A 12,303-nucleotide genomic window follows, 5' to 3' on the forward strand; every position below is an offset into this window, starting at 1 on the left:
GTCTCGTAATTTAATGATATTGATACAATATTTAGAATCATTTATAATTTGAATTTATATCTTTCTATACTTGCAATAATATTCATACTAATTGAACTAATAATCAATCGGTAAATATAATAAATAATTAAATTTATCAAATTTGTTCAACTCAAATTTAATCACTTTTCTCAATTGATATAAACAATTGATTTAATGATTATATATTTAAAATATAATTAAAAAAAAACAAAATTAAGATGAATATATTAAAAATAAAGGGTAAATTATACTATTAGTCACTAAATTATAGGTAAATTTTATTTTATCATTTAATTAAAAACACAATTTAGTTATTGAACTATTTGAAAGTTTTTATTTAAATCACTAAACTATTCTAAAGTTTTTATTTTAGTCATTGGGTTGTTAAATTTTTTTTTTTAATTCTGCCAGCGACTATGAGCTCTAAATTAACCTGACGATCAATGGCAGAGATCGGATATAAAAGTTATTTGAATTTTGATTCGCAGATTTATAGCACCTAAAGTAGTTTTATGAAAAAAATCTAAACAATAAAATATAAGGAAAAAGAGAATTTTTGATTGATGCAGGTAGTGTAAGCAAATAGCCATATAACTTCAATTTTAACAATCTAATGGCTTAAATAATTTTTTTTTAAATAATTCACTCACAAAATTATACATATATATTTTACTTAGGTGGCTCAAATAAATCTTAGTCATAAATTTAGCTTACCCACAATTAAATTATCATCTTATATGAACCGATTCAAGTAAAAAGAAGAAAACAATCAAAACACATCTAAATTCTATAAAAAATAATAATAAAACCTATATTATTTAATACTAATTTAAGACTAAAAAATCCAATACAATCGTGGAGTATGCCTTTCTTTTTTGTCGAAACAAAGTTAACGTTCCAATGAGGAAGAAACTTGAGCCTGACGACGTGACCACTGTAACACGTTGAAGAGCGTTTTGACAAGACAATAGCGACTTCACGACGAGATGGCGTGTTTTGTAATTTTCTCAATTTTCATCAAATATGATTAGTATAAATTATTTTAATATTATTTTATGTTTTGGATTCTTATTTCGAATTTTGAGATTCAATTTTATTTCTATTCTTTTACTCTTCGTTTTAGTCATTATAATGAAATTACCTCTACCCTGACCTTTTATCATCTCGAAAGGAATTTTTTTATATAAAATATTTATATTTAATCTCTTTCTTTGTTATTTTACTTGTTCAATACTTTAATTCAATTTATCCCAAACAAACTACTGAAAAAATTTAAAGTAAAAAATAAACTAAAATTGGTGAAATGCATATATGAATGGATCTATTCGTCAATGACATGCTTACTGCTTTAATTTTGATTTTGATTTTGATTTCAATTCACCTAAAATATCAAAGGATGAGGCTAAAATGATTTCTTTAAAAATAATTTTTTGAAATTCCTAAAATTTAAATTAAAATAACAATTTTCATAAGCATTAAAGACTAAATTTATTGAATTTTACATTTAAAATAAAATTAATAAAATATTTAAATATTAAAAAGCTAAATTTATTATTAGATAAAAACTCAAAATCAATTTATTTTGAATCTAATAAGACTAAAATATTAAATTAATAATTGAGTGACCAGATAATGATTTATCAGTCTTGTTCCTACTCAAAAACTAAAATAACTGTTAAAACTTATCTGAAAGAAATAAACAATCAACAAATAGCTCAAAATTGCATATAAATTCAAAAGAGCTTTCTCGTCCGTCCAACTTAACGTGCAGGCTGCGCTTGTGCATGTTCGAGAAGCTGGCCGACTAGCTTGTAGGTCCGCCCTTGAAGGGCCTTAGTGTAGTCGATCAGCTGCTCATAACTGGAGAAATCCAGTATCGAAATTGGAAGTCATTAAGAGAAGAGGAACAAACAAATGTAGTTATGGAAGGAACATAGTATGAAAGATGCACAATATTAAGAACATGGAAATCTTACACATTCGGTCGATTAGGCTCCATAATAACGGTTCCAGTCTCTGAATCAATCTTGGCATCAAGTTTCGAGTTTCGGATAAGATTCACAATCCATCTTTCACCCTCCTCGTAATTTAAATTCAGTTTCTCAAAAAGCACCCTTGAAACACATAAAACATCCATTTAATATTGGATCAAAAGCTAAGACAAGCAACTAAAAAAACTAATCTCATAATAAAAGCATATCTTGAAAGTGTTAAGAAGACCAATGGCACGTAATCACTATAATAAGAGATACTCGAGACTATGTTCCTCAGATTTGGGTGAGTTTCAGATAGCAGTATGTTTAATTGTTTCCTAAGTTTTTCCATGCACTGAAGGATCATATCTTCATAACCGCAAGACAAATACTTCAAGAAAAATGAACAGTCGGGAAATGCATAGATAATAGCAAACCAAAGGTTTATGTTGTGATGTTTTGTGATCCGTGCATGTGCCTGCTGTGCAGACGAAAACATTCTTTACATCTGTTTTGATTTAATATTTTGTACAAAATTTCATAAAAAATTCATAACTCAGTGCAATGTTATGGGAAACCCAGCATGCAAAGCAGACTTTGAGCCTATTGGCAATTTAACATTCAAATGGATGTCCTTCCGTGTCATTTACTCATAAGAAGAAGTCAATTATCCACATAACAAGCTAATTATATAAGTTCGACAAAGCAGGAACTTACCCCATATCAATGCGCTGATGAATTCTACAGTATGTCTCGAAGATAAATAGACGAGCATTCTCAAGAAACTCATCTTTTAATAGGACAGTAGAAAAGTTGCCCTCTTCAACTCTTTTTCCAAGGAAGGGATCATTCAGTATCACCTACAACAAAGAGGGGGAAAATAAGGGTGTAAAAGATAGAGCCTACAAATCCAATATGAACCATAAAGCCAAAGGCAACCAAGAAAGATGATGAAACTTCAAGCTAAAACATTGCACAATTTTATGGAATAAGATACTATAATCTAACTTACTTCTTCGCACTCCTTCATCTTCTTCTGTGCTCCATCAAATTCATAGTTGACATAAACACATGCCAAAAACTCCGTGATGGGATCTTTGTAAGAGCACTGATCTTGCTGGATAACCTTGATAAATTCTTTGAATTGAGGTCTTCTCCTTTTGTTGACAATAAAAGCAGTGGCTAAGTACCTTAGAAGATGGGGAGCACTGGTTTGAATGGCATTTAGATACCTGCAAAGAAGTGAAATCACATTGTACGAAGAGACAACTACTCAAAGTTGGATAACAGAGAAAGGATATAATGCATTAACCAATGAAAAAAACAGTAAAAATATCCAACTTCAAACACAATTTTATGTTTAGCTCCAACAACAATCTCCCTTATGAAACAAAATTCCAACATAAGCAGTATGGCAAACATATCACATACTTTAGCCTTGAAACTTTGAACAAACATTTTGCTAATTACATGGCACGCTGTGTGCGAACTTTTCATATTGAAAAAAACAATGCAAGTGATAGAAGAAATCTACAAAGCTTCTAAACATGTTCCGTTACAACACAATCAAAATTGAAGCATGTGAACACGGCAGGAGCTTGAAACAGAAGTAAGTCATGACATAAAAATGCAGGAAAATGCACAAAGAACAAATAAGCACAAATATCAAGTGACAACTACACAAATGATGCAACTAACAACATCAATAACAAGACATGGAAACCTTAAGGTTGGTTGTTAAAGTGAAATACTTGTCTTGATTAAATAGGTCGATGATCTGTGTTCTTCCATTGTCATGGTTGAAAAAGATGAAGAGGCTCCAATGCATGAGCCATATTCTACTCTGAACTTGGTTCAAAGGTGATGAGAAGCTCTGCAGCAAGAAGACTAATAAATGAGTTAATGAATCATTGGAAAGCAAATTGTCAAACTAAAAACCGAAAAATCCACGGGGATATAACGAAAACCTTGGAATCAATTATTTCTTTCAAACGATTAAGTTCTTCAAGAGCAATATCCCAGTTTTGCATCAGTATCTCGGCAGCAAGCTTTCCCCACAATGCACTCAAACTCCTTTCGCTGTTAGTACATAAAGCCCGATACTGATACAGATAGTCAGCAGCACCAGAGTAGTTGCCACACTCAAACTGGAATTTTGCATACTGATATAATGCCTCTATTTGATCTGGACCAATCTGTTAAAAAATTAATTTTATCCACCATTAAATTAAAAAAAAAACTTTAATTAATTCAAACCCAGTAAAAATCAAAACTTTAACAACAAAGAGCATGCTGGAATTTTAGCATAAGAAAGCATATGCATCTATGTGGTTATTCTTTATATTTTCCTTAAAAAACACATAATGTTATGACTAATACAAATTCACACTTGACTGGGTTTTCACTAAAAATCCTGAAGCGGTTAAAAAATAGAATAAAAATAACCTTAAATTCATAATTAAAGGCAGAAAAAACAGACCTGGTAGCGGTCATTAAGCATCTGGAGATTATACTGTTTATCAGCACGCAATTCCTGAACAGCGTTAGGGTTTTGCAAGAAAGTGACGAGAGGAGCGGCGGCATCTTCCAAAGCCTTGAGACGAGCGACAACCTCGACTCTCCTCTCGACCATGTCCTGAGGGACATCATCGGTGTGGTAAAGGCTCTTATGGATATCCATAGCGTAATCGACCATGTTTGTCTTGTTCAAAAGCTCGATCTTTGCTTTCAAGATCTGTTCATCTGGGTATAGTTGTCGCTCTTGCAAGAACTCCAGCAATGGAAACACTAAGTGCCTGTCTAGGCTCGGGCCGATACGCGGGGTTAGATCGTAAGTAGCCATTGTCAGGGTTTACTCTGGCTTCTGGTTTCGTGCTTTTTGTTTGATATAAACAAATTTATACTATATATATTCCTTCTCCACTCCCTCAATTCAAATAGAGTTAACAGTTAAAATATAGTTTTAAATTTATTTTTTCTTTTCGAATTAAATATAATAAGTTGTTTTTACAAAAAAAAAAATACAGACGATTTTAAAAAATATTTATTAATATTATTTATAATAATTATTAGATAATTGTTGATTATAATTAATTACTTAAGCATAATATTAATATATTTTATATTTATTTAAATTTATTCCGATTTGAAATATATGTTAAGTCACATATTGTTTGTATTTCTCCCCCATCCTTCTTCGGGAAGAGACAATATTATTTGGACACGCACAGCTTTAAGTTTCTTTTTGGTCCATAGCGCCTTTTGGTTTCTCAAAAAAAAAGTTTTTGGAATCCTAAGATATCCTTTGGAAGAATAGCTGGAAATACCAAAGGCCATAGTGAGTTAAATTTTTTCTTTTACTAGCCTTCAAGCAAAGACTTTTGTTTAATCTGGATTTTGATAGCAAAGGAAGTTTAGTTATAGGTTATATCTTTTGATAGATAGCAACGTTTCTTCTTTGGGTCTCTTTAAGAATCATTGACTTTAAATCTTGTCTGTTATATTTAGTTGCCTAGTCGATGGGTAATTTGATCTTGTTTATTCGGTTTAAGTGCATGGCGCATTTAGAAGAATAGGAACCTATTTATCTTTCAAGACATCACTTGGACAATTTTCGATACTATCAATGTCTCATTCGATTAAACACAATAATTTGAGTTAAGTCACAAATGCCATCAACATTTTAAGGAATCTAATAATTCTCAGTCAATCATGAGGACTACGTGGACACACTTGTTCACTGATAGAGCAATATCTATTGGTAACGGTAATGCTTTCGTTGGAGGTGTTCTCTAGGACCAACATGGGAACTAGATATTAGGGTTCAATCACTACGTGAAGAGATGCTCAATTTTTGAAGCTAGAGTTATAGGAAATTTTAGATGATCTACTAGCATTGCATCAAAGGATTCAAAAGGGCCACGATTCAATTTGATAATCTTGAGATAAAGTTGGTTAACAGAATCTAGTATTACAATGCTTAAAAGGAACAGAAGAATTTTGCGAAAGGACAATGGACCATTAGACACGTGCACTAAGATAAATTTAATGGGGAAGACAAGCCTTCAGGTCTTTAATGATGCCCGAATGAAGTTCTAAAGATTATACAGTAAGACAAAGATAATGATGTTTTTGTTAATGTCACGACAAGAAAAAAAAATTCATTTAAGTCTATTCATATTTGTATTATTATTTTCAAAATTTTATATTATTTTTAATAGGGGAGATATCCCTTACATATTATTAACACAATTAAATCCAAAGTCTTCAAATAACTCGGTACAAGCATTTAAAAAATTTCTTGACAGAAGTTGAAAGAGCACCATACAATTTAGATTCAGATAATGATTAATCAGTCTTGTTCCTACTCAAAAACTAAAATCACTGTTAAATTTGTCTGAAAGAAATAAACAATCAGCAAATAGCTCAAAATTGCATATAAATTCAAAAGAGCTTCTTCGTCAATCCAACTTAACGTGCAGGCTGTGCTTGTGCGTTCTCGAGAAGCTGGCCGACTAGCTTGTAGGTCCGCCCTTGAAGGGCCTTAGTGTGGTCGATCAGCTGCTCGTAACTGAAGAAATCCAGTATTGAAATTGGAAGTCATGGGAGGAACATAGTATGAAAGATGCACAATATTAAGAACAAGGAAATCTTACACATTCGGTTGATTAGGCTCCATAATAACGGTCCCAGTCTCTGAATCAATCTTCGCATCAAGTTTCGAGTTTCGGATGAGATTCACAATCCACCTCTCACCCTCCTCGTAATTTAAATTCAGTTTCTCAAAAAGCACCCTTGAAACACAAAACATTCATTTAATGTTGGATCAAAATCTAATAAAAGCAACTAAAACAACATAGTCTCATAAGTAAAAGCATATCTTGAAAGAGTTACGAAGACCAATGGGAAGTAATCACTATAATAAGAGATACTCGAGCCCATGTTACGTTTCAGATACCAGTATGTTTAATTGTTTTCTAAGTTTTTCCATGTATTGAAGGATCATATCTTCATAACCGCAAGACAAATACTTCAAGAAAAATGAACAGTCAGGAAATGCATAGATAATAGCAAACCAAAGGTTTATGCTGTGATGTTCTGTGATCCGTGCACATGCCTGCTGTGCATATGAAAACATGCATTACATATAGAAAGGTTTTTATCCGCTTTGATTTAATATTTTGTACAAAATTTCATCAATCCTTAACATGCCATAAAAAATTCATAACTCAGAGCAATGTTATGGGAAACCCAGCATGCAAAGCAGACTTTGAGCCTATTGGCAATTTAACATTCAAATGGATGTCCTTCCGTGTCACTTACTCATAAGAAGAAGTCAATTATCCACATAACAAGCTAATTATATAAGTTTGACAAAGCAGGAACTTACCCCATATCAATGCGCTGATGAATTCTGCAGTATGTCTCGAAGATAAATAGACGAGCATTCTCAAGAAACTCATCTTTTAATGGGACAGTAGAAAAGCTGCCCTCTTCAACCCTTTTTCCAAGGAAGGGATCATTCAGTATCACCTACAACAAAGACGGAAAATTAAGGGTGTAAAAGATAGTGCCTACAGTTCCAATATCAAACAAAAAGCTAAAGGCAACCAAAAAAGATGACGAAACTTCAAGCTAAAACATTGCACAATTTTATGGTAAAAGATACTACAATCTAACTTACTTCTTCGCACTCCTTCATCTTCTTCTGTGCTCCATCAAATTCATAGTTGACATAAACACATGCCAAAAACTCCGTGATGGGATCTTTGTAAGAGCATTGATCTTGCTGGATAACCTTGATAAATTCTTTGAATTGAGGTCTTCTCCTTTTGTTGACAATAAAAGCAGTGGCTAAGTACCTTAGAAGATGGGGAGCACTGGTTTGAATGGCGTTTAGATACCTGGAAAGAAGTGAAATCACCTTGTAAGATGAGACAACTACACAAAGTTGGATAACAGAGAAAGGAAATATATAAACCCAGAGAAAATAATGTGTTAACCAATGAAAAAAAGCAGTAAAAACATCCAAATTCAAACACAATTTTATGTTTAGTTCCAACAACAATCTCCCTTATGAAACAAATTTCCAAAATAAGCAGTATGGCGAACATATCACCTACTTTAACCTAAAATCTTTGAACAAACATTTTGCAAATTACATGGCAAGCAGTGCGTTTAACTTTTCATATTAAAAAATACCATGCAAATGATAGAAGAAATCTACAAAGCTTCTAAACATGTTCCATTCCAACACAATCAAAATCGAAGCGTGTGAACACAGCAGGAGATTGAAACAGAAGTAAGTCATGGCATAAAAATACAGGAAAATGCACAAAGAACAAATAAGCACAAATATCAAGTGATTACATAATGATGCAACTAACAACATCAATAACAAGACATGGAAACCTTAAGGTTAGTTATTAAAGTGACATACTTGTCTTGATTAAATAGGTCAATGATCTGTGTTCTTCCATTGTCATGGTTGAAAAAGATGAAGAGGCTCCAGTGCATGAGCCATATTCTACTCTGAACTTGGTTCAAAGGTGATGAGAAGCTCTGCAGCAAGAAGACTAATAAATGAATTAATGAATCATTGGAAAGCAAATTGTCAAACTAAAAACCGAAAAATCCACGGGGATATAACGAAAACCTTGGAATCAATTATTTCTTTCAAACGATTAAGTTCTTCAAGAGCAATATCCCAGTTTTGCATCAGTATCTCGGCAGCAAGCTTCCCCCACAACGCACTCAAACTCCTTTCACTATTAGTACATAAAGCCCGATACTGATACAGATAGTCAGCAGCACCAGAGTAGTTGCCGCACTCAAATTGGAATTTTGCATACTGATATAATGCTTCTATTTGATCTGGACCAATCTGTTAAAAATTAATTTTATCCACCATTAAATTAAAAAAAAACTTTAATTAATTCAAACCCAGTAAAAATCAAAACTTTAAGAAAAAAGAGCATGCTAGAATTTTAGCATAAGAAAGCATGTGCATCTATTTGTTTATTCTTTATATTTTCCTTAAAAATCACATAAATGTTATGACTAATACAAATTCACACTTGAATGGGTTATTCACTAAAAATCCTAAAAGGGTTAAAAAATAGCATGAAAATAACCTTAAATTCATAAATAAAGGCAGAAAAAACAGACCTGGTAGCGGTCATTAAGCATCTGGAGATTATACTGTTTATCAGCACGCAATTCCTGAACAGCGTTAGTGTTTTGCAAGAAAGTGACGAGAGGAGCGGCGGCATCTTCCAAAGCCTTGAGACGAGCGACAACCTCGACTCTCCTCTCGACCATGTCCTGAGGGACATCATCGGTGTGGTAGAGGCTCTTATGGATATCCATAGCGTAATCGACCATGTTTGTCTTGTTCAAAAGCTCGATCTTTGCTTTCAAGATCTGTTCATCTGGGTATAGTTGTCGCTCTTGCAAGAACTCCAGCAATGGAAACACTAAGTGCCTGTCTAGGTTCGGGCCGATACGCGGGGTTAGATCGTAAGTAGCCATCGCCGCCGGCAGTGTTCTTCAATTAGGGTTTACTCTGGTTTCCTGACTTTTTGTTTGATATAAACAAATTTATACTATATATATACCTTCTCCACTCTCTTAATTCAAATAGAGTTTTAAAATTATTTTTATTTTCGAATTAAATTTAATAATTTCTTTTTACAAAAATTTTAAAAAGTATTTTATAATATTATTTACAATAATTACTAGACGATAGCATGTAATGCTTAATTTCGATATTAATATATTTTATGTTTATATAAATTGATTCAAAATATAAATTTAAAATTTTATTTAAGTCAATCCATATTTGTAAATAGATTATTCAAGCTCATTTTAAGCTATATTATTATTTACAAAACTTTCAAATTTTATATTATTTTTAATAGAGGAGAAATATACTTATATAATGTAAAAATTAAAATAGTTTTACATACTTTCATAATTATTTATATGATTAATAATTTAGCAATCTGATTATTAGATTTAATAATTTTATATTCAACATTTGGATTATAAAATACTAATTATATAAATAGTTATAAAACTATTTTAAATTTTACATTTTATAAGTGAATCTCAATCCTTTTTAATATAATATTTAATAATTTTTATTTTTATTTATTAAAATTTTATATATAGACAAATTAATTTTAATGTTTACATTATAATATTATATTTTATTATATATTTAATATTTATGTGTTATAAACTACATAATGCATAGAAAAACATAATATAATATATCAAAAATTAGAAAATAAACTCAAGCCTTGAATGCTTGAACCTAAACCTAACCCATTTTTAAAATGAGTTTAATTTTTTTGTTCAAATCTATTTTTAAAGTAAATCTTTAAACTTGGGTAGATAGCTCGCTCTTCAAATAAGTCTATGTCACACCTATAATCTGAACACAATTAAGACTTTAGTAAAAGTAGCAAAGTTGTTTTAAATACCAATAGGTTCAAAATCATGGTATGTTGTTTGAAATTGATTTTTGATATAATGATGAATTTAGTCCTCAATATTTATATTTTCTCATCAATTTGGATATTATTCTTTTTTATAGCTAAAATTGTTTTCAATTTTTAAAAGATTCAAATTTAATCATTAACCTTTCAAAATAGCCGATTTACTTTTTTTTTAATGAAAATATTGACTAAAGAGTTAAAAATTTTAACATTACAATCCTCATGACAATTCACATGTAGTTCATGTTAATTATTCTTAAGTTTCCACCAACTATATATATTTAGAGTTTTGAATTTTTTATAATTTTTAAATTATTTAGTGATGTGACATGTAAATAAAAGATGTCATATCAACACGAAATGCAGTTGGATTATTACGCTGGTTGTTACATCCACATTGTTAAAAATTAATGTTTTAACTAGCATTTCTATTAAGAAAAAAATTAATTCTTTTCAAAAGATTAATGGTCAAATTTAACTAAAAAGGAGTAAGGCCTAAAATTATAAAAAAAATGTAAGTGTTGATAGCTAATATTGTCATTATGTCATTTTTTTATGGATTTCTGTTAATAAAAAGCATTTGACTTTTGTAAAATATTAATAGCAAATTTTAACTAAAATTGAAAAATAACAAATAGACTGAGGGTTAAAATTTTCACTATACCTTATTATTATTTTCTATAGATTTCAACAAAAAAATATTAACATTAAAGTATTTATTATTTTTTAAATGGTTTTAAAACTTTTAACAATTGAGTTGCTGCATGAACTTGGGAAACTTTGGAACCTAAAAGATAGTTTTATTGTTTATTATAATATTAATAGTATGATAATAAAAAGTAATATTAATTAATTTTAAAAAAATTGTTTTAAAACAAAATCTTAAAGTAAAAAATAATAGATAAGCTTTAAAATTAAAATTTAAAAATTTAAAATAAACTTTCAAAGATTTAAGGTAGATTTGAATGGGCAGTACGTTTACATATATGCGGTAAGTGTAAAAATAACGGTAATGGTGAGATTAGATATAATAACATGAGACAAAAAAATAAATTAAACACATCGCACCACCTATTTAAACCCACCCTTAATCTTGTCTAAACTGAAAAATAAGAGAATTCTACATCAAACATAGTTTCTTGAGATTTTATGATGGTGCCTTTTGCCCTCATGATTATTTTCCTCTAAGAAAATAAAAATGTTTTCTTGGATAGTTGGCTAATATAAAAATATACATGTTTATAATTTTGGAATATGTTGATTTGTTTGAGGATCAAATTTATAAATTTGTAAATGTGGAGAGTTAAAATTATTAAATTATTTAAAATTAGAATCAAATTAATAAAATGTGTAAGTGTTGAAGGCTAAATATATTATAACATCAATTTAAAACAATTACATCATCATTTTTATTAACAATTTAACGAGTCTTTAGTTGTCTCCTTTGTGGGCTTTTCTTGTTTTCTTTTTTTTGTTTTTATATAATGAGTTTTTCTCTTTACAAAAAAAAAAAAGGGAAAAAAGAAAAAAAAAGGGCGGACCGAAGCACACTATAGCAAATAATGGTTCCACAAAATGTTTTCTGTAGCATTTTCCTTTTATAAATCTTAATATTTGATATATTTACAGTATACTTTTTTTATTTTATTTTATAAGTAGATTTAAAAAATTGTCGCATTTTTTATATTTATATTTTAAAATATTTTATTATACTTTATAAGACACTTGTCATCACCTTGACTCTATTTGTGGAGTTTAAAAACTCCATTAACAATGTTCCAAATATTTTTTTTGAGATAATTTCCATA

The 12,303-nt window shown here is 30.1% G+C and overlaps 2 protein-coding genes across 2 annotated transcripts; both read right to left on the bottom strand.

Annotated features, from left to right (window-relative positions):
* Positions 1–1,597: 1,597 nt before the first annotated feature.
* Positions 1,598–4,949, bottom strand: LOC108473589 (eukaryotic translation initiation factor 3 subunit E-like). Its single transcript, XM_017775255.2, has 7 exons — positions 4,474–4,949; positions 3,962–4,189; positions 3,746–3,867; positions 3,007–3,226; positions 2,712–2,854; positions 1,998–2,135; positions 1,598–1,881 (listed from the first exon to the last, which is right to left on the bottom strand). The coding sequence occupies exons 1-7, from the start codon at positions 4,834–4,836 to the stop codon at positions 1,782–1,784; spliced, it is 1,314 nt and encodes a 437-aa protein (XP_017630744.1). The 5' UTR covers positions 4,837–4,949; the 3' UTR covers positions 1,598–1,781.
* Positions 4,950–6,259: 1,310 nt separating this feature from the next.
* LOC108473588 (eukaryotic translation initiation factor 3 subunit E) lies at positions 6,260–9,615 on the bottom strand. The gene is made up of 7 exons (XM_017775253.2): positions 9,162–9,615; positions 8,650–8,877; positions 8,434–8,555; positions 7,678–7,897; positions 7,384–7,526; positions 6,650–6,787; positions 6,260–6,564 (listed from the first exon to the last, which is right to left on the bottom strand). Exons 1-7 carry the CDS (start codon positions 9,522–9,524, stop codon positions 6,465–6,467), a joined length of 1,314 nt encoding a protein of 437 aa, XP_017630742.1. The 5' UTR covers positions 9,525–9,615; the 3' UTR covers positions 6,260–6,464.
* Between the last annotated feature and the right edge of the window lie 2,688 nt (positions 9,616–12,303).

The sequence above is a fragment of the Gossypium arboreum genome, chromosome 11 (genome assembly GCF_025698485.1).
Source record: "Gossypium arboreum isolate Shixiya-1 chromosome 11, ASM2569848v2, whole genome shotgun sequence".
NCBI lineage: Eukaryota > Viridiplantae > Streptophyta > Magnoliopsida > Malvales > Malvaceae > Gossypium > Gossypium arboreum.

Excerpts from the sequence above, each read along its gene's own strand:
- LOC108473589 (XM_017775255.2), bottom strand. The coding sequence starts at position 4,836 with ATGGCTACTTACGATCTAACCCCGCGTATCGGCCCGAGCCTAGACAGG. Across the intron at positions 4,190-4,473 it reads TGCTTAATGACCGCTACCAG|ATTGGTCCAGATCAAATAGA; the intron begins GTCTGTTTTTTC and ends ATTTTTTAACAG. Across the intron at positions 1,882-1,997 it reads GAGCCTAATCGACCGAATGT|TTATGAGCAGCTGATCGACT; the intron begins GTAAGATTTCCA and ends GGATTTCTCCAG.
- LOC108473588 (XM_017775253.2), bottom strand. The coding sequence starts at position 9,524 with ATGGCTACTTACGATCTAACCCCGCGTATCGGCCCGAACCTAGACAGG. Across the intron at positions 8,878-9,161 it reads TGCTTAATGACCGCTACCAG|ATTGGTCCAGATCAAATAGA; the intron begins GTCTGTTTTTTC and ends AATTTTTAACAG. Across the intron at positions 7,527-7,677 it reads AGATGAAGGAGTGCGAAGAA|GTGATACTGAATGATCCCTT; the intron begins GTAAGTTAGATT and ends TCTTTGTTGTAG.